We start from the raw sequence: 22,020 nt of genomic DNA, 5'->3' as shown, positions 1-22,020 counted from the left end.
GAGCTGATTTGTGTAAGTGTATGGACAGAGCTGATTGGTGTAAGGGTATGGACAGAGCTGATTGGTGTAAGGGTTGGACAGAGCTGATTGGTGTAAGGGTATGGACAGATGTGATTGGTATAATTGTGTGAACCCTTTGTGAAGCAAAACTCAGTACTCATCATGCTATATTTATTCTTTGTTTGTTTTTAAATGGGTGTTGTGTTCTGAGAGGATAAATGTAGTAACAGAAGCTCTATCAGGTTCATAAGAAAATATCTAATATCTGAGATAAGAGGGAAAATTTGGATTCTGTTTTCTTGAAAAGTCAGGTTTTGGTTTCTCTAGACATGAGATTGTGATTTAGCCCAGTACAGCTTCTTGCTGACTGCTTGACAGGGCTCGGTGCAGGAGATGCTCAACCTGAGTCAGCAAGATTATGTGAAGAGAATTGATGAGCTGAACCAGGCTCTCATCAACGCCTGGGACCAGGACCAGAGGGTCAAGGCACTGAAGATAGCTATACAGGTAGGTTGTCAGAGAGTCAAGGCACTGAAGATAGCCATACACGTAGGTTGTCAGAGAGTCAAGGCACTGAAGATAGCCATACACGTAGGTTGTCAGAGAGTCAAGGCACTGATGATAGCCATACAGGTAGGTTGTCAGAGAGTCAAGACACTGAAGATAGCCATACACGTAGGTTGTCAGAGGGTCAAGGCACTGAAGACAGCCATACAGGTAGGTTGTCAGAGGGTCAAGGCACTGAAGATAGCCATACACGTAGGTTGTCAGAGAGTCAAGACACTGAAGATAGCCATACACGTAGGTCGTCAGAGGGTCAAGGCACTGAAGACAGCCATACAGGTAGGTTGTCAGAGGGTCAAGGCACTGAAGATAGCTATACAGGTAGGTTGTCAGAGAGTCAAGGCACTGAAGATAGCCATACAGGTAGGTTGTCAGAGAGTCAAGGCACTGAAGATAGCCATACAGGTAAGTTGTCAGAGAGTCAAGGCACTGAAGATTGCCATACAGGTAGGTTGTCAGAGAGTCAAGGCATTGAAGATAGCCATACAGGTAGGTTGTCAGAGAGTCAAGGCATTGAAGATAGCCATACAGGTAGGTTGTCAGAGGGTCAAGGCACTGAAGATAGCCATACAGGTAGGTTGTCAGAGGGTCAAGGCACTGAAGATAGCCATACAGGTAGGTTGTCAGAGAGTCAAGGCACTGAAGATAGCCATACAGGTAGGTTGTCAGAGAGTCAAGGCACTGAAGATAGCCATACAGGTAGGTTGTCAGAGAGTCAAGGTACTGAAGATAGCCATACAGGTAGGTTGTCAGAGAGTCAAGGCACTGAAGATAGCCATACAGGTAGGTTGTCAGAGAGTCAAGGCACTGAAGATAGCCATACAGGTAGGTCGTCAGAGAGTCAAGGCACTGAAGATAGCCATACAGGTAGGTTGTCAGAGAGTCAAGGCACTGAAGATAGCCATACACGTAGGTTGTCAGAGGGTCAAGGCACTGAAGATAGCCATACAGGTAGGTTGTCAGAGAGTCAAGGCACTGAAGATAGCCATACAGGTAGGTTGTCAGAGAGTCAAGGCACTGAAGATAGCCATACAGGTAGGTTGTCAGAGAGTCAAGGCACTGAAGATAGCCATACGGGTATGTTGTCAGAGGGTCAAGGCACTGAAGATAGCCATACAGGTACGTTGTCAGAGGGTCAAGGCACTGAAGACAGCCATACAGGTATGTTGTCAGAGAGTCAAGGCACTGAAGATAGCCATACAGGTAGGTTGTCAGAGAGTCAAGGCACTGAAGATAGCCATACAGGTAGGTTGTCAGAGAGTCAAGGCACTGAAGATAGCCATACAGGTAAGTTGTCAGAGAGTCAAGGCACTGAAGATAGCCATACAGGTATGTTGTCAGAGAGTCAAGGCACTGAAGATAGCCATACAGGTAGGTTGTCAGAGGGTCAAGACACTGAAGATAGCCATACAGGTAGGTCGTCAGAGAGTCAAGGCACAATATAGCCATACAGGTAGGTTGTCAGAGAGTCAAGACACTGAAGATAGCCAGACAGGTAGGTCGTCAGAGAGTCAAGGCACTGAAGATAGCCATACAGGTAGGTTGTCAGAGAGTCAAGGCACTGAAGATAGCCATACAGGTAGGTTGTCAGAGAGTCAAGACACTGAAGATAGCCAGACAGGTAGGTCGTCAGAGAGTCAAGGCACTGAAGATAGCCATACAGGTAGGTTGTCAGAGATTTAAGGCACTGAAGATAGCCATACAGGTAGGTTGTCAGAGAGTCAAGGCACTGAAGATAGCCGTACGTGCATGATAGATTAACTATGGTAGTATGAAAGAATTGGGCATTGTTCTTTTGAGAAATATCATGTAATCATCTAACTTTCCCAGAGAACACACGCAGGTCACTGCAACAAACAACGCACGTCTTTATTCCATTCCTGTACAAATCCAACTGTCCTAAAGGTCTTTATCACCCATGAGAGCAAACATATCGGGGTTCATAAAAATCATATGTGCCAAAGGGTCATATCACGTCACGAGACAACAATGTATTGTTTCCGTCATCCAGATGTCATTGTTGACATCATTCGAATCTTATTGTGACGTGAGGTCGGAATGACGTCACACTAGAAACGACGTCATTGCTTAAGATTGTTGACGTCATTCGACAAATTGTGGTTCCGCTGCTGTTGCGACTTATAGGTAAACAGTAAAATTTGTTCCTATAGACATCTTCTTCGGTAATGAATAGAACATTATATTCATGATCATGTCATACTATGTTTACCACACTCATGCCTGAATTCCAGTATTTAGACATTGGTGTTGTAAACAAAGTATGAGGTTAACACTCTTATAATAACCTCTATAACTGCCCTCCCTGTCCTTCTACTCCTGAACCTGCTTACCTAGCAACCCCTTCATCCGCCTTATTCATTCTACCTTCTTTCAGAGTTATCCCCCTTACACTGCCTGTACCAAGCTCCTCACAGCGACAGTCCATTCGCCACCAGTCAAAACTCCCCACTGTGATAAGTGGCCCCAACCGTACTTGGAGTTGAACTCGCAACCGAATGACCGTTATGTTTACAAACAAGTGACGACTGTCGTGATGCCGAATACACTTACCGCCGATAAATTACTTTCTTTGTTTGTCAATTTGAATTTCTATTTCATCAAAACTATCATCTTTAATTGATATAGTAAGAATGTAAGGGAGAAGTTGGTTGATTTTCCGTTAGTCTGCAATCTCGAACCAATCTGATTATTAAAACAACAAAGTAAATTCACCTGGAAAACATGGTCAGTCGTAAACCTTTTCAAAACAAAATATGATGGCATTCCCAAAGACATAAACAAAAGTATAAACGTTACATTTGGGGTTAGAGGGCAAATTTCAAGATTCTTGTAATGGCCGCGCACACACTGGTGGCAGCGATGTTACCGAGAGTGTAACGAAGGTGTCACGCCCTGGGAAGGAGCTTGTGCCTGTACATGGATGGGAACTCAAGTTACCTCCCCTTATACTACAATATTATAGGCTGCTGAAAAAATCAGTACATTACCGTAGCTGAAAGATGCTGACAACACCATTCCTACACACTCTCCCTACAATGCAAGGGGCTTTATGTTTACCAGTCATCATGAACAGGCATGGGAATTACCACTGGGCAGGTTGAGAATTGTGTTTGATGTATCAAGAGTGTTGTCCACTAATACTGATATGTTTTCTTGTTGCAGTGCTCCAAGCTGTTGGCTGATGTGTCTGTGATACCATTCTACCCCAGCAAGTTTGTCCTCATAACAGACATCCTAGATACATTTGGTGAGCTTATCAATATTTCAAGTGATGTGACATAAAATGATAATTTTGTCCAAATCAACATACCTCCCGTCTGGTGATACCACCCAATACACCCCACTAGTGACATGTGGGAATATATATTTTGACCATATTTTCTAGTGGCCTTTATGTTATCCCATGACAGAGTTATCTCCCTTCATATTCCACAAAAAGTCCCTGTTTCATTTGACGCTGTCTAGTGTACCCTGCCGTGATGTTGCTGGAATATTGCTAAAAGCGGGGTAAAACCATATCACTCACTCACTCATTTACCGCCTCCGTGGTCTAGTGGTAGAGCGTCCGCCCGGAGAACGGAAGGTCCGGGGTTCGATCCCTGGCCGCGTCATACCAAAAGACGTTAAAAGATGGTACTTGTTGTTACCCTGTCTGGCGCTCTGCATTAAGGGGCTAAAACAAGGACTGGTCGGCTCGGAGTCAGTATACTGTGTCTGAGTGGGGTATTCATGTTAAACTGCGGCATGGTATCTCAGTGAGCTAGCACTATAAATCAGCATCAGTCCGGACTAGTACAAGCAGCCACACACACACACGTACATGCACATCCCTATATAAGTGCAATAATCTTGGACGCGACGTTAAACTCCATTTCACCTCACCTCACCTCACCTCACCTCACCTCACCACCACTCACTCATCTGACGTTGCCCGACATGGGTACAATGTGTGAAGCCCATTTCTGGTGTCCCCCGCCGTGATATTGCTGGAATATTGCTAAAAGCGGCGTAAAACCATACTCACTCACTCACTCATCTGACATTGGAGGTTTGTTTGTATCCTTGCATTCGTTACATTCTATGTTGTGTATGTATAGAAATTCTATGAGATTGTGATGTAATGGAGTGACAAAGGGACAGTTAGTTTGGGGCAACGGTTGAGATGGGTATGACGTGTTACGGAGGGCTGAACCAATTGTGTCTCTGTGTGTTTGCTATTGTCAGTTGTGTCCGTTGATTTCACCGCAGACATATATACGTTGAATAAATGTACAGATTGTTTCATCCTGTGTTCCCGGTGTAATTCCTACACATCTACCTCTAGGTACCGTCTCACCTGTGTTGTATGTTTTCAGGGCGCCTGGTGTATGACCGACTGAGGGAGAAGGCCCAGTATTACCCCCCAGGGAGTGGAGTGCCTGTCAAGCTACCGGGTAGGTAGCCTATAGTGCACACCTATCCCTACCTGAAACACTACCTTGTTTACCTCCCTACCTATTCACTTCCCCTATCTACACCAATCCAAATCACTAACCCCATAAACCTCCCAACCCTAATCACTAATCCTATCAACCCTCCTACCCTAATCATTAATCCTATCTACCCTACCCTAATCACTAATCTTGTCTACCTCCCCACCCTGATCTCTTATCCTACCTAAGTTATTTATCCTATCTACCTCCCCACCCTAATCACTTTTCCTATCTAAATCCCTACCCTAATCACTAATCTTATCAACCTCCCTACCCTAATCACTTATCATATCTACCTCCCTACCCTTATCACTAATCTTATCAACCTCCCTACCATAATCACGAATCCTATCTACCCCACCCCTACCCCCACCCTAATCACTAATCTTGTCTACCTCCCCACTCTGATCACTTATCTTATGTACCCCACCCCACTCCACCCCACCCCACCCTTATAACTAATCATATCTACCTCCCCAACCTAATCACTTATCCTATCTACCTCCCTACCCTTATCACTAATCTTATCAACCTCCCTACCCTAATCACTTATCATATCTACCTCCCTACCCTTATCACTAATCTTATCAACCTCCCTACCATAATCACGAATCCTATCTACCCCACCCCTACCCCCACCCTAATCACTAATCTTGTCTACCTCCCCACTCTGATCACTTATCTTATGTACCCCACCCCACTCCACCCCACCCCACCCTTATAACTAATCATATCTACCTCCCCAACCTAATCACTTATCCTATCTACCTCCCTACCCTTATCACTAATCTTAACCTCCCTACCATAATCACTAATCATATCAACCTCCCTACCCTAATCACTTATCCTATCTACCTCCCTACCCTAATCACTAATCTTAACCTCCCTACCATAATAACTAATCATATCTACCTCCCTACCCTAATCACTTATCCTATCTACCTCCCTACCCTAATCACTTATCCTATCTACCTCCCTACCCTAATCACTAATCTTAACCTCCCTACCATAATCACTTATCATATCTACCTCCCTACCCTAATCACTTATCCTATCTACCTCCCTACCCTAATCACTATCTTAACCTCCCTACCATAATCACTAATCATATCTACCTCCCTACCCTAATCACTTATCCTATCTACCTCCCTTCCCTAATCACTAATCTTAACCTCCCTACCCTAATCACTAATCTTATCAACCTCCCTACCCTAGTCACTTATCCTATCTACCTCCCTACCCTAATCACTAATCTTAACCTCCCTACCCTAATCACTAATCATATCTACCTCCCTACCCTTATCACTAATCCTATCTACCTCCCTACCCTCACTACCTCTCTACCTCCCTACCCAAATCACTTCCTGTATCTGCCGGAGGCAGGGCATAGCCAAACACTACCTCCCAACAGTAGACACTGCCCTCTACTATCTACCACCTAAAACATTATCCTACCTTCCTTCTTCCCAAATCAAGAAGGGCGGTTGGGTGGCCTGTGATTAAAGCATTCGCTCGTCACACTGAAGACCTGGGTTCAATTCCCCACACAGGCAAACTGTGTGAAGCCCAGTTTGGGTATGCCCTGACGCGATATTGCTTAAAATCTTGCTAGAAGCAGTGTAAAACTATTCCCACTCACTTCAAAACATCAACCCCAACAACCTGTCAACCTAAAGCACTATACCCATATACCTCCCTACCCAGAGCTTTACCCACACCTCCTGTACTGACCTACACTACCCCAGTTGTGAGTGTATATATCCACCTCTTATTTTTGCAGAAAAGTTCACCCCTGAGCAGGTGCCGGAGTCAGCCAAAGAGACATGCCGGAACTGGTTCTTCAAGATCGCTTCCATCCGAGAGTTGATACCCCGGTTCTATGTAGAGACCGCTATACTCAAGTGTTACAGCTTCCTCAACCCTGGGTAGGTCTCCTCACTGTAGACAGAATGGGGGTGGGCTGGCCTAGTTCTACAAGATCGCTTCCATCCGAGAGTTGATACCCCGGTTCTATGTAGAGACCGCTATACTCAAGTGTTACAGCTTCCACAACCCTGGGTAGGTCTCCTCACTGTAGACAGAGGGGGGGTGGGCTGGCCTAGTTCTACAAGATCGCTTCCATCCGAGAGTTGATACCCCGGTTCTATGTAGAGACCGCTATACTCAAGTGTTACAGCTTCCTCAACCCTGGGTAGGTCTCCTCACTGTAGAAAGAAGGGGGGTGGGCTGGCCTAGTTCTTAAGGCCACAATTTCTTAATTTTATGTTTCACGATTTTATTCCAGCTTTTCCACACAAGGTCGGTCAAAATGAAAATATATATAAATAGCTGTGTCAATATATATTTATATGGAAGTCTTCTGCTGTAGAGTTAAAACTGCAGCTGGCTTCTTGAATCACTGATAGTGATGTAGACATGGAATTTACAATAACATTTTATATTGTATAAGAGGGTCTATATTACTAGCGGGAGACATAATAAAAATATATTTATTTATGTTCATTTCATTTCTTTTCCAGCTCCTTTTCAGTAGGGAAGGTGGGCCCGTGAAACAAAAAATAATAAATGTGTGGCCTAAAGCAATGATATGCTGGGCAGGGTTTGAAATAATTCAGCAGGCTAAAGGTTAACATAAGTACAAGACATGAGGCCTATTTCTGATGTCCCTTCTCTGTGATATTGCTGAAATATTGCTAAAATATTGCTTACAGTGGCATTAACCCTAATTAGATATGTAAATTGACATTAAAAGATGGTACTTACCCTGTCTGGCGCTTGGCATGAAGGGGCTAAAACAAGGACTGGTCAGCTCGGGAGTCAGTATGCTGTGTCTGAGTGGGGTATTCATGTTAAACTGCGGCATGGTATCTCAGTGGGCTAGCACTATAAATCGGCATCAGTCCGGACTAGTACAAGGAGCCACACACAAACAAGTTCATGCAAGTCGCCAACTAAGTGCAATAGTCTTGGATGCGACGTTAACCCCATTTCACCTCACCAAAATGATTTCAACTTTGTTATACTTTTAATGCAGTGTTTCGGTACAGATGCTCATGCCTTCATCACTAAGGGTAACCTAGTGGTTAAAGCATTCTCTCGTCATGCCCAAGGTTGGGTTCAATTCCCCACATGGGTACAATGTGAAGCCCTTTTCCGGTGTTCCCCGCCCTGATATTGCTGGAATATTGCTAAAAGTGAAGTAAAACCATCCTCACACACTCATCACTTGCTTACACGGACACCTGTAATGAAATTTTAAAAATGCCAAAGCTGAAATCAATTAGTGAACCCTGTCAGCACCTTCAGAAAAGATTCCAGACCCCTCAATCTGAACTACACATGTGTGAAGCCCATTTCTGGAGTCTCCGCCGTGATATTGCTGGAATATTGCTAAAAGCGGCGTAAAACCATCCTCACTCACTCACTGAACTACACAAGTCTAACAGACATTTGATTTTGTCCCAGAGAATACTCTGATGCTCTGCTTCGTCTGGCAAGTATGACGAGAGGAATCGGTGATCCGCTGGTTGCTAGCTACTCCAGATGCTACCTGTCTCGGGTAAGTCGGATAAGCACTTCTCAGAGGATAAGACTGACACCTACAGAACAGTCAAATGTCATTGTTACTTACATACCCTGGCCATTGTTACTTACATACCCTGGCCATTGTTACTTACATATCCTGGCCAATGCATTATGGTGAAGCGCCTGTATTATAAATGTCAGGAGACAAAACACAGCTCTATGTGTACAATTGTAACCTGAATGTTTATTCAAGCATGAGTTGAATTAGAAAAATATGATTCTGATGAAAATAATGTGAATCTTACAACTTGTAAACATAACAGAACATATGCCAGAAGTTGAGATTTCATGGTAAAACTACAGATGTAGGATCCTAGTAGTAGGGTTTTTCTCCATTTTTGAAGAAAAATAAAAGTCTTTAAATATCACGCCTCGAACACACGACCCAAGCAATGAAATATTACAATACTTAAGAACAGCATGATTTCACTGATATTAGCTTGAACAACGACAACAACAAAACATAGCCCACCCGCCCTAAATATAATTTCAAAAGCCATTGCATGAGAACCAATTCTTTTTATTTTTTAAGCCTAATCACCTGAGTGTATGACTACAAGTATGTAGTCATTAGGAATCGAAGCAATCAGTGTTGGAGATTCATACAGTCTCATTAAACTCAGACATTCATTACCACTACTGCTAAACAAAGATGTGAGGACATCCCATTACAGGTCAAGTCAGAACGACCTTTCATCCAACAAATCAGAGCATTGCTCACCAGATTGAGACAGTGACTGTCAGAGTGTGTTTTCTGATCATGTAAGGGGGCACGGGTGGCCCAGTGGTCTAAGGCGCCACGATTCGCAGAGTTAGGTCCCTTGGGCATGTCAGGAACCTATGATTGTGGGGTCGAAATCCGTGTTCGCCCTGATTATGTTTCTAGGTTTGTCAGCACCATACCCGTGCTTGTGGGTTTCAGCGAAGTGGTAAACGTCTGAGACCTGCATCACTTCGGGCTTTCCTCCCACATTAAGCTGACACGCCACAATATAACTGGAATACTGTTAAGGCGGCGTTAACCCCTACTCACTCACTCACTCTGATCATGTAACCTCAAAAAGGTTAACACAGGTTATTCTGAATGACAGTTATGGGCTGTATGACTGATTCCATCAAAACCATCATCTGTCTCTCACTTTCATGACATAAACATTTGAAACAGAAGAGACTTTCCATAGCCCTTAAGAAGTACTGACATACAATCTCGACAATCTCTTAGACATCCCAGTCTTTTGTTCAGTTTTCAAATATTGTCAAAATATTTTTCAAAGCATACTCTCAAATGGAAGTTGCCAGTTTGAAACTAGTGCCGTAATGCTCGGGAAAGCTGCTTAATGTTGACTTCTTGTTAGTCATTTCGTTGGTCGGTCAAAATTTGCAAAAGGTAGTTATGATGTGACCAGGTGGTCCTTAGATAGATGCTTGGCAGTAGTGAGAACTAAGATATCAGATTAATGAGATGGAGATATGTATGACACAAATGACTTCACCTCAGCCCCCATGCTGGACAAGAGATGTCCCATTAAATCAAATCATGCTTGCTCTTACTATCTCCAAGTATTTGTTAATGGACTCGGGGGCAGTCGGGTAGCCTAGTAGTTAAAGCGTTCGCTCGTCACGCCGAAGACCCGTGTTCGATTCCCGACATGGGTACAATGTGTGAAGCCCGTTTCTGGTGTACCCTGCCGTGATATTGCTAGAATATTGCTAAAAGCGGCGTAAAACCATACTCACTGACTGACACTGTTAATGGACTCACTGCTGTACAAGAAATCAGTCTTATAGAAACAAAGGAACAGATCTGCAGATACTGTGTATGTGACTGTGTACATTTCCAGGTTGGAATCAAAGTGGCCCCGAGTATCCGCCATCATCTGATGCCACACTTTGATGACTTCCTCGCCACCTTCCATCAGGTCAGTCACAACTGTGTAAATAGCAGAACATGTTTACTGAATTTGGGAAAAGGTGTACACCGGTTAGATGCTTTATTTGTTAAATATTTGACAACTAGCTTGCTATAAACTCTTACCTCCCTATCACATGATTGTAGCCATGTCCTCCTATTGCAGGTACAAGGGGACAGTGTCCAGAACATCCTTGCCATGCAGAAGCTGGAGATGCCGCGGTACCTGATGCTGTTCTCCCCGGCCCTGGACTGGCTGCTCCAGTGCATTGCCAACAAATCTCCCGAGACGGTCCTCACAGAGACTCTCGATAAGTGCAAGAAGCAGTGTAACAGGTGAAACAGTGTGTAGTCATCGTCAGTTGTGGACAAGGTCCAGACAGATAGAGTCCAGAGAGACTAGGCTCCTAATAAACAGGAGTCCAGAGAGACTAGGCTCCTAATAAACAGGAGTCCAGAGAGACTAGGCTCCTAATAAACAGGAGTCCAGAGAGACTAGGCTCCTAATAAACAGGAGTCCAGAGAGACTAGGCTCCTAATAAACAGGAGTCCAGAGAGACTAGGCTCCTAATAAACAGGAGTCCAGAGAGACTAGGCTCCTAATAAACAGGAGTCCAGAGAGACTAGGCTCCTAATAAACAGGAGTCCAGAGAGACTAGGCTCCTAATAAACAGGAGTCCAGAGAGACTCCAAACAGAGCAGCAGCAGCAGCAGCATCATCATCACTATTATTATTGTTGTTGTTGTTGTTGATGTTGTTGTGAGTGTTCTTGTTGTTGTTGTGAGTGTTGGACAAAGGTGTAGAAGAATGAATTATGACTTGTTATTAATGATATAACCCAGTTATATGAATTTGACAGGTAGTGTATATTGTTTGGGTTTATTTCATTTAGACCATTAAATGACTATAGATAACAGACAGATATACTGAATGGGGGGCTTACGTTGAAGAAATTAAAGTTGATGCTGGCGGAAAACTTGTCTAAGTGGAGATCGTTTTCAGTGTTGAGTGAGTCGCCCAATTATTAGTGGAGATCGTTTTCAGTGTTGAGTGAGTCGCCCAATTATTGTGGTCTGTTTGGAAAGTGGGCCATGGTCAGGTTGTGAATAAATGGCTCGACTGTAAGTGAAATATTTAACATTTGACTTCAATATTTTTTGCATTTATGTGTTTTAGGTATAAACATAAAAAGACCATAAGGCAGAGAGTTGGTGAGCCTCCCCCCCTCCCCCCCTCCCCCCCTCCCCCAAGGTGGACAGAGAGGGTCTTTGAGGAAATGGTAGACACTTGAGAAATGCTGTCATGATATGTAATTATTTTGTTGTTGCCACTGACAGCATGCAGTATGAATAGACTTCAGTAAAAGTGTTGTTCTGTGTGCCTGCAGCGCCCTGCTCCTCAACTCCATCATGTCAGCCTTCCAGCCCCAGTACATCGCCCACAGGGCCGTCATGTTCACCGAGATGATCAAGGAGTGCGAGGACACCGGCTTCCCTAAGGTAAGCAGAGAGTTGGCGAGCCCAGTTTTTCCCCCAGGGTAAGCAGAGAGCGTCCTTGAGGAAATGGTAGTGAAGGGCCTTCTTCTGTTCCTGCAATACTTGCAAACCCCTCCAGTTGCTGGAACCTTCACCCAGTGTTTAATGTGTTGTTCTTGTTACGTTCAGGACCAGCTTCACAAGACCCTGGGGCTGTGTCTGGTTGTGGCAGACCCCCCTCCTGACCAGCGACTCACCGTCCTTAATGAGGTCTGGAAGGCTGTTGTCAAACTCAAGAACCCAGCGGTGCGTACTTCTATTCATATTATTTTTAATTATTATACCAAGGAATTCCGTCAACCCTTCCGAGGACATTTTTTGTGTGCGACCTATAACTTGAAAACTTTCTTTTCAAACTTGGTGAACACTTTCTATACCAATAGGAGAGGTACAGTGTGAAGTTGGATTGTGATGTGTGGATTTTCTGAAAGAATTATGATTTTTTGCATGTTTTGCTTCTTCAACATGTGTGCGACCTATAACTTGAAAACTACTCCATGGATTCTTTTCCACCTGGGGGTACAGTTTCTATTCCAATAGGAGAGGAGCATGAGCAGTGCACAGTTTGATTTTGATAAGTGGATTTTCTAAGAAAAGATATCACATTTTTCATGTTTTGAACTTAGAAGTTTGTTATTCCCCGACCTAAAAGGGCAAAGCATGCCGATGATGCACCAGTGCATCTTTGAATCATGCCATTACTATGGTATTATATTGTGCTTTGTAAGAGAAACCGGTGGGAAAATATGGACACTTCCTGACAGCATACCAATGCGACATGTGCGTCAGTGTGGGGCAGGACCGAAGCTCGAGAAACCCTTTGATTCAGTGCATGTCAGCACATATCCCTATCCGAACTGGCTTGCATGGTAGAGCTGCATGATGTAAAGTACTGTAGCAAGCAGTGTTGTTTAAACCTTTCTCACTCACTCATGTCTGCTTCCACTGTACGTCATGCAGTTCTCCATTTGAAGTACATAATATCAGTGTTTGACTGCATGTGTTCAAGTTTTTAATTAATACTGCAATTAATTTTCAGGAGTACATTGGCAGTGCTGATATTTGGATTGAGTATGTTGTGAAACACTTTGGGGTAAGTTTATATCGTATTACAGTTTAGAAATGTTGACATCTGTTACCATGGTTACTGCAAGGTTGGTGTTACTTTCTGAAAAATGCTATTTTTGTGCAGCAGTTGTGAGCTGAAAAATATTTTAATATTCTTTTTCATAAGGAAAAAAAATAACTAAAGAAATATTGCAGAACCACTCTTACACACCAACACAATTCCCCTTCATGAATGGTAAAAAACATTCTTGTGATAAATGGAACCTAAAACTGAATGTAACGAATGAACACACAATGCCATTTTCGGACATTGGAGCCGTGCCAATTTACACTTGTCAGAGGGGTACACAAAGTATGTGATCTACACTACCAGTTGTCAGACTTTCATTTTTGTGGAAGCTTCGGCGGCTGAGTGGGTTAAAAAACACTGACATGGTGTGCTGCGATTAGGTGCCTCACTCTGGCAGCGTGGGTTCAAATCCCGGATGGGTCTCAACGCCCCAAAATACGAGAATCTGTACTTTACTAAGAAAGTGTTTTCCCAAATATAACATTTCTTACATTGCACATAACGAAGCCATGACCTTGTAGAAAATTAGTAAAATTGTTTAGTACAACTTTTGCTAAATCTATAAAGCTATCCCAATGTTGTACAGAAGCGAGAGGTTAACACCATCCTGGCGGACATCATCAAACACATGACACCAGACCGGGTCTTCGAGGACTTCTACCCCCAGATGTTGTCGGTGGTCTCCAAGATACTGGCACATCAACACAACTTCACAGCACTCTTCTCTCTGGTAAGTCGGTACCATCATTTTCTCATTATCTTGGAAGGGGCACGGGTGGCCCAGTCGTCTAAGGCGCCGCGATTCGCTGTGCAGAGTTGCGTCCCTTGTACACGCCAGAAACCTATGATTGTGGGTTCGAATCCCGGTTCGCCCTGATTATGTTTCTAGGTTTGTCAGCACCATACCCGTGCTCGTGGGTTTCACCGAAGTGGTAAACGTCTGAGACCTGCATCACTTGGGGCTTTCCTCCCACATTAAGCTGACACGCCGTGATATAACTGGAATACTGTTAAAAGCGGCGTTAAACCCAACTCACTCACTCACTCATTATCTTGGACTGTGTGTCTTTACCGTATTCGACATAATAAGCGCTCTCAAAATTAGAAATAGGGGGCTCTTATTAGAATATTATTTTGGTGAAAAACAATAGAGTTGAAAGACCGTAAATTTTGTGGTTTTTGCTGACAGCCTGAAATGTTTATATACGACAGATATATTTTTCCAGAATTTAATTTCCCATGATTAAGGATGCATATAACACACATATTATACACGAATAAATAAGTCTTGTGTACATTGATCAATTGGAAGGGGTGCTAATTGGGATTGTTCACTAGCCAATATATTAGCAAATATCACCGTGGGCGCTTATTAGAGCGGGGCGCTTATTACGTCAAATACGGTATATATATTCTGTGTGTTGCTGCCTAGAGGTACAAGGCAAGTCCTCCAAGGGTATTCCGGGTTGGGCTTCATCCCCAGTAACCATTGCTGGTCATAATGGGCCGCGTGGTCAGACTCGTTGACTTGGTTTATATATATACGTCACTGGATTCTGATGACGTGGATCGTTGCTCACTGTATCAACCACTGGTTTATAGGCCTCCATGATGTAGCTGGAATATTGCTCAGTGTATCAACCACTGGTTTATAGGCCTCCATGATATAGCTGGAATATTGCTCAGTGTATCAACCACTGGTTTATAGGCCTCCATGATATAGCTGGAATATTGCTCACTGTATCAACCACTGGTTTATAGGCCTCCATGATATAACTGGAATATTGCTCACTGTATCAACCACTGGTTTATAGGCCTCCATGATATAACTGGAATATTGCTCAGTGTATCAACCACTGGTTTATAGGCCTCCATGATATAGCTGGAATATTGCTCAGTGTATCAACCACTGGTTTATAGGCCTCCATGATATAGCTAGAATATTGCTCAGTGTATCAACCACTGGTTTATAGGCCTCCATGATATAGCTAGAATATTGCTCAATGTATCAACCACTGGTTTATAGGCCTCCGTGATATAGCTGGAATATTGCTCAGTGCATCAACCACTGGTTTATAGGCATCCATGATATAACTGGAATATTGCTCAGTGTATCAACCACTGGTTTATAGGCCTCCATGATATAGCTGGAATATTGCTCACTGTATCAACCACTGGTTTATAGGCCTCCATGATATAACTGGAATATTGCTCAGTGTATCAACCAATGGTTTATAGGCCTCCATGATATAACTGGAATATTGCTCAGTGTATCAACCACTGGTTTATAGGCCTCCATGATATAGCTGGAATATTGCTCAGTGTATCAACCGCTGGTTTATAGGCCTCCATGATATAACTGGAATACTGCTCACTGTATCAACCACTGGTTTATAGGCCTCCATGATATAGCTGGAATATTGCTCACTGTATCAACCACTGGTTTATAGGCCTCCATGATATAGCTGGAATATTGCTCACTGTATCAACCACTGGTTTATAGGCCTCTATGATATAACTGGAATATTGCTCACTGTATCAACCAATTGTTTATAGGCCTCCATGATATAACTGGAATATTGCTCACTGTATCAACCACTGGTTTATAGGCCTCCATGATATAGCTGGAATATTGCTCACTGTATCAACCACTGGTTTATAGGCCTCCATGATATAACTGGAATATTGCTCACTGTATCAACCACTGGTTTATAGGCCTCCATGATATAACTGGAATATTGCTCAGTGTATCAACCACTGGTTTATAGGCCTCCATGATATAGCTGGAATATTGCTCACTGTATCAACCACTGGTTTATAGGCCTCCATGATATAACTGGAATATTGCTCAGTGTCACCAGCCACGCTTGTTATTTTTATCCTTCTAAGGATTTACAAGTTTTGGCCCAGCAAATTGTGTGGACGCATGGATCGTTTCTGGGACCAACCACTGCATTACCTAACACAGATTTGATTAATTACCATCACACTCTGTAATCACTGTAGACCTATGTAACATGGTCCAGTAAAAATGTTTGTACTCCTGTGATGAACCAGGTTAGAATTGGTCTTGAGCAGACCGCTGTCATGTATCTGGAATATTGCTGAGTGCAGCTTAAACAACAAACAAACAAGTGTGTGTTGTACAGTGTATTTACTTCTGTCTTCAGGAGAAGTTCCTCCCCTTCATGGACATGTTCCAGAGAGAGAATGTCAAGGTCGATGCGTGTAAGAGTGTGGCCGAGGCATTTGCTAAGTAAGTAGTCCATGTATCATCAAGCTCCTCGCAGCAATAGCCCGTTCGCGGAGTTCTCTATACTATCGCTGCCACCACTCAAAACTCCCCACTGTGATAGGTGGCCCCAACCATGCTTGGAGTTGAACTCGCAACCGAATGACGACTGTGGTGACGCCAAATACACTTACCCCTGCTAAATTACTTTCTTTGTTTGTCAATTTGAATTTCTATTTCATTAAAACTATCATGTCATTGATATAGTAAGAATGTAAGGGAGAAGTTGGTTGATTTTCCGTTCGTGTGCAATCTCGAACCAATCTGATTATACAAACAACAAAGTAAATTCATCTGGAAAACATGTTTCGTCGTAAACCTTTTCAAAATTCACTATGATGGCATTCCCAAAGACATGAACAAAAGTATGAACATTACTACATTTGGGGTTAGAGGCCAAATTTCAAGATTCTTGTAATGGCCGTGCCCACACTGGTGGCAGCGATGTTACCGAGAGTGTAACGAAGGTGTCACGCGCTGGGAAGGACCTTGATGTATCATACACTAAGGGAGACAATCCAGGTACTTCCCGGTTTCATGTTGATCACCTTGAGACTCGCAAAGATAATTTTGGTCAAAAAGTAGTTCCTGCATAAAGTGTTATGTCACTCCAGTGAAAGTAGTTCCTGCATAAAGTGTTATGTCACTCCAGTGAAAGTAGTTCCTGCATAAAGTGTTATGTCACTCCAGTGAAAGTAGTTCCTGCATAAAGTGTTATGTCACTCCAGTGAAAGTAGTTCCTACATAAAGTGTTATGTCACTCTAGTGAAAACAGAATAATTAAGTACACAAATAAATAATAAAGAAACTTACTACCAATTATGAAACAGGACTAACACCTGTAACCAATAACATTGATAATTTGAGTTTCTGATAAGCCAAGGATTGCGTCACAGTCTGATGTATTCAGATCTAGAGTCAAATGAATTTCTAATAAATCAGTTATACTTACAGTGACAGTTTGATGTGGGTTCCCTCTCTGATTATTAACAAGTGCAACAGTAAGTGACCAAATGTGTCCATGTTTCTGATGTATGTCTCACAATGCTATTCCAGGTTTCAGACGGAGCCATTGAATGATCCCATTGTCATAAACGCAATGATGTTCATCTGCAAGACAATGCACGACTCCGTCAAGTAAGAAATAAGTATATATATATATCTGCTCCTCCTGTTTGTCGTTGCTTGGAATCCCAGATTAATCCAAATCAGCACCATGTCTATCTTGTTGGTTTCAACAAACTGAAAACATCCATGAGATGAGTCATTTGATTTTTGTTTGTTTGTTTGTTTTGTTGTTTAACGCCACACTCAGCAATATTCCAGCTTTATGACGGCGGTCTGTAAATAATCGAGTCTGGACCAGACAATCCAGTGATTGACATCATGAGCATCGATCCATGTAACTGGGATACTATGACATGCATCAACCAAGTCAGCGATCCTGACCACCTGATCCCATTAGTTGCCTCTTACGACAAGCATAGTTGACTTTTACAGCTAGCATGGGTTGCTGAAGACCTATTCTACCCCGGATCTTCACGAGTCATGAGTCATTTGTGGCTTTCCTCCACATACAACAGAAGTAATAGTTACTTTAATGTTGTATGATTGTTGAAGTTTTAACTTTTTTTTGGCTTATCTATCAAACATAGAGTGGTCGGGCAGATACAAATAAACTAAAGCTATTTGCTATAAGCAGAAAAATAGTGTCACTTTAATGCCTGTCTTTTCACATCTTAGAGTGAATGCTCAAGAAATAAATCATCAACTGATGTGAAAAGCAGCATTATCAAGCCATGCATTGATCTGTTTCAGTGCCCTGACTCTGGAGGATGAGAAGAGAGTGATAAGCAACCTCATCTGTTGTTTCATCCGTCGCATCTCCTTCAACCGGGACTTCGAACAACAACTCAGTTTCTTTGTGGAGGCGCGGGCATCCTTCAGCAACCTTGACCCTGTTCTGGTGCAGCTTGTGCAGGTACGTAGAACACAGTGGGTATGTAGTTCACAGTGGGTACGTAGAACACAGAGGGTACGTAGTCCACAGTGGGTACATAGAACACAGCAGGTACGTAGTTCACAGTGGGTATGTAGAACACAGCAGGTACGCAGTTCATAGTGGGTACGTAGTCCACAGTGGGTACGTAGAACACAGTGGGTACGTAGAACACAGCAGGTACGTAGAACACAGTGGGTACGTAGAACACAGCAGGTACGTAGAATGCAGTGGGTACATAGAACACAGCAAGTACGTAGAACACAGTGGGTATGTAGAACACAGCAGGTACGTAGAACGCAGTGGGTACGTAGAACACAGCAAGTACGCAGAACACAGCAGGTTCATAGAACACAGCAGATGTTCATCCTGAAGCTAATCTCCATCTTTTACCTGCCTAGTACCTAGTTATGGACTAAAACATCTCCTGTGTCCTATCCTGCCCGATGGTATGGCTGCTTTCAGTTGATGGTGCATTATAAATACAAGACCCAAATGACATGGTTGGATCTGGTGTGTCACTAAACTGCATACATATACTTGTTAAGTGGCAAATCAAAGGATTGAGCTAAAAGAATCTACTTTTCTGGTTTACCACTTATCTGACTAGGATCTTAAGAGGGTGATGGGTGGGTGGAATTAAATTTTTAGAAATTTATCCCAACTATGTGTGGAGGGGTCATGAAATATGACACTGTTCTATTTTTTCAAATAAAAAAAATCATCACTTTGAACACTATTCCAATAAATTTTGTATAAAAGTGTGTGTATAATGAGAGGAGTAGGAGGGTCGTGAAAAAGAAATGTTACCTGTATTACGGGGAGAATGAAAATTTTTTACATACAATGGGGTGTGTCAGCTATAGGTGATACAGTCCTAAGCTTGTCATGGCACATTGGATGTTGGTCCATCTGTCAGTCTCTGAAACTACAAGATCAATAAAGATGAAACCAGAGACCATACAGCGGTATATGGTCTCTGATGAAACGTTGCATGAATGATCCCAGCTATACTGTTTCCAACACTACAGAAGTTGTTCTCCATGAAAAGTGCCATGTCTTCATGTTCTCACAACTTCTAAATGCCAGTCAAAGACTTGACCTTCACTACTGTCCATTCCAACAGAGTGTCAACAGCCTGTCTGTGGAAACAAGAAAGGTAGTGAAAGGCCACCACTCACGCAAGACTGCAGCTTTTGTTCGGGTGAGTCAATGAACAACATTAATTAAAGAACTTATATAAAAGAGGCCCTATGATCTACTCCCAGGTTCAGTCCAGATGTTGCAGCTTGGGCCTTGAGATAGGGTTGGGACGAGTCCAAATTTACTACCCAGGTACCAGACCCCCTATTACCCCGACCCTACTTGGGTACCCACTGTAGGTATCAAGAGTTAGGAACAAAATGTCTGATTGGGAATTGTTTTAACGCAGCCCTGGCTAAGACTATTTACATACATGTATCAAGCAATCAGATCATGTGTGCACTGAAGTTGACTGAAGCTTTAACTTTGCTCAAACATATACAAGTCAAATGGAATGTGTGCATCATCTAAAGAAATGTGAACATTAGCAACTTTTAGTGTAACCTTTGAGCTATAGGGAGTTTTTGTCATTAAACAATACATCATGTGACTAACCACGGTCCGGGTAGTACTGTGGGTACCCGGGCCCTACTCAGTACCACCCGACCCAGGTACCCGAGTTACCCATGCCCTAACGTCAGACATCACCTCTGTGTGATTAGGGTTATCATTACCTGGTGGATCCACATTGTACATTTTACAAATATTGGTATTGAATGAAATGAAGCACATTTTACAAGAATACCAATTGATTGAACATAATAACACTTTAACTGCGCCTTGGACTTTAGACAAGTCATTACAAGACTGCATGCATATGAACATATGAGTGCCCTATTTGTTACATCTGTGTGGAGGGGGTACACATAATGCACGACATGTTTTTTCCCCAATGCAAAGACATAGCCATGTGCACGTAACACCAGAAATACTGTGTCAACAAGTCGATACTGAAGTACATGTACCTTAATCCTTTTTTTTTACACTATCTGGTTATAAAAAAGTGCCTGGACTTTGTGGTTGTAATCTATTTTATTAGTTTTAGTCAAAATTTCATTCAGTATTATTTACATTAATTTCACTGAAATCATGTGTGAACTAATCGGCAGATCACACCAACAGTAACCGTGATTAGATAAACTTTGCTATTGACGCCTTGGTACAACATACGATGAAAAGATACATGTTCTTGAACATTTTAGGCGTGTTCAGCGTACAGCTTCATCACGATACCATCGCTTCAGTCCGTCGTGTCCCAGCTGCAGCTGTACCTTGTGTCTGGCCAGGTGGCGCTGCTCAACCAGTGCTTCTCCCAGGGTAGGTCTCTCTCAGACAGTGACTGCACAACCAATGCGTCTCCCAGGGTAGGTGTATCACAGACAGTGACTGCTCAACCAGTGCTTCTCCCAGGGTAGGTCTCTCTCTGACAGTGACTGCTCAACCAGTGCTTCTCCCAGGGTAGGTCTCTCTCAGACAGTGGCTGCACAACCAGTGCTTCTCCCAGGGTAGGTGTTTCACAGACAGTGACTGCTCAACCAGTGCTTCTCCCAGGGTAGGTCTCTCTCTGACAGTGACTGCTCAACCAGTGCTTCTCCCAGGGTAGGTGTATCACAGACAGTGGCTGCTCAACCAGTGCTTCTCCCAGGGTAGGTCTCTCTCTGACAGTGACTGCTCAACCAGTGCTTCTCCCAGGGTAGGTCTCTCACAGACAGTGACTGCATAACCAGTGCTTCTCCCAGGGTAGGTGTGTCACAGACAGTGACTGCAGAACCAGTGCTTCTCCCAGGGTTGGTCTCTCTCAGTAGCTATGGTACTATGGTACTACTTGGTACATGGTACATGGTAGGGGTTGGACGGTACACTAACAGTGCGATCCGATACGTATCACGATACCTTTCTCACAGTCAGATACGTATCGCAATACTTCATGTGCTCTTATCTGTGGTGCTTAAGTCATCAGACATGATTGCCAAAAACCTGACACACTGACGATTTACAGTTGGCAGTGTCAAGTATGGTGCAATGGATGAAAATATTTATGTTTTCACAACTAACTTTCACTACTAATTTGTCTTTGGTATAACATTTATTAAAGCAAACATATAAGGTATGACTTGATATCTTTTGTTTATTGTGTGACTGTGATCAATACTTGTGTCAAGACTGTGGAATGTTGCTCACAATATCAATCACTGGATTGTCTGGTTCAGACTCGATTTTGTACAGGTTGACGTCATATAGCTGAAATATTATTGAGTGCGACAGTGAACAATAAGCATGCACACGCACGCACGCACGCACGCACGCACGCACGCATGCACACACACACACACTTTGGAGAGTCCCATGTAAACAATGAGCATGCGCACTCACGCACACACACACACACACACACATGCACTTTGGAGAGACCCATGTAAG

At 43.1% G+C, this 22,020-nt stretch overlaps 1 protein-coding gene across 2 annotated transcripts in view; it reads left to right on the top strand.

Annotated features, from left to right (window-relative positions):
* The window catches only part of LOC124131498 (VPS35 endosomal protein-sorting factor-like), a 35,360-nt gene that overhangs the window by 8,712 nt on the left and 4,628 nt on the right, over positions 1 to 22,020 (top strand). The window contains exons 6-22 of one of the 2 annotated variants that reach the window (XM_048400837.1): positions 379 to 507; positions 3,748 to 3,832; positions 4,941 to 5,018; positions 6,838 to 6,902; positions 7,169 to 7,248; positions 8,523 to 8,616; positions 10,484 to 10,561; positions 10,718 to 10,887; positions 11,940 to 12,051; positions 12,217 to 12,333; positions 13,127 to 13,180; positions 13,812 to 13,955; positions 16,396 to 16,481; positions 17,574 to 17,654; positions 18,336 to 18,498; positions 19,643 to 19,720; positions 20,802 to 20,916. In XM_048400837.1, coding sequence (XP_048256794.1) covers positions 379 to 507; positions 3,748 to 3,832; positions 4,941 to 5,018; positions 6,838 to 6,902; positions 7,169 to 7,248; positions 8,523 to 8,616; positions 10,484 to 10,561; positions 10,718 to 10,887; positions 11,940 to 12,051; positions 12,217 to 12,333; positions 13,127 to 13,180; positions 13,812 to 13,955; positions 16,396 to 16,481; positions 17,574 to 17,654; positions 18,336 to 18,498; positions 19,643 to 19,720; positions 20,802 to 20,916 — 1,729 coding nt within the window. Of the gene's footprint in view, positions 1 to 378; positions 508 to 3,747; positions 3,833 to 4,940; positions 5,019 to 6,837; positions 6,983 to 7,168; positions 7,249 to 8,522; positions 8,617 to 10,483; positions 10,562 to 10,717; positions 10,888 to 11,939; positions 12,052 to 12,216; positions 12,334 to 13,126; positions 13,181 to 13,811; positions 13,956 to 16,395; positions 16,482 to 17,573; positions 17,655 to 18,335; positions 18,499 to 19,642; positions 19,721 to 20,801; positions 20,917 to 22,020 lie in introns of both variants that reach the window. The other variant, XM_048400836.1, reaches the window with a different exon arrangement.

Source organism: Haliotis rufescens, unplaced genomic scaffold (genome assembly GCF_023055435.1).
Source record: "Haliotis rufescens isolate VD_foot unplaced genomic scaffold, xgHalRufe1.0.p SCAF_20, whole genome shotgun sequence".
Classification (NCBI taxonomy): Eukaryota; Metazoa; Mollusca; class Gastropoda; order Lepetellida; family Haliotidae; genus Haliotis; species Haliotis rufescens.
Note: the sequence above shows the minus strand (reverse complement) of the source record. Positions and strands in the feature narration are given on the sequence as shown.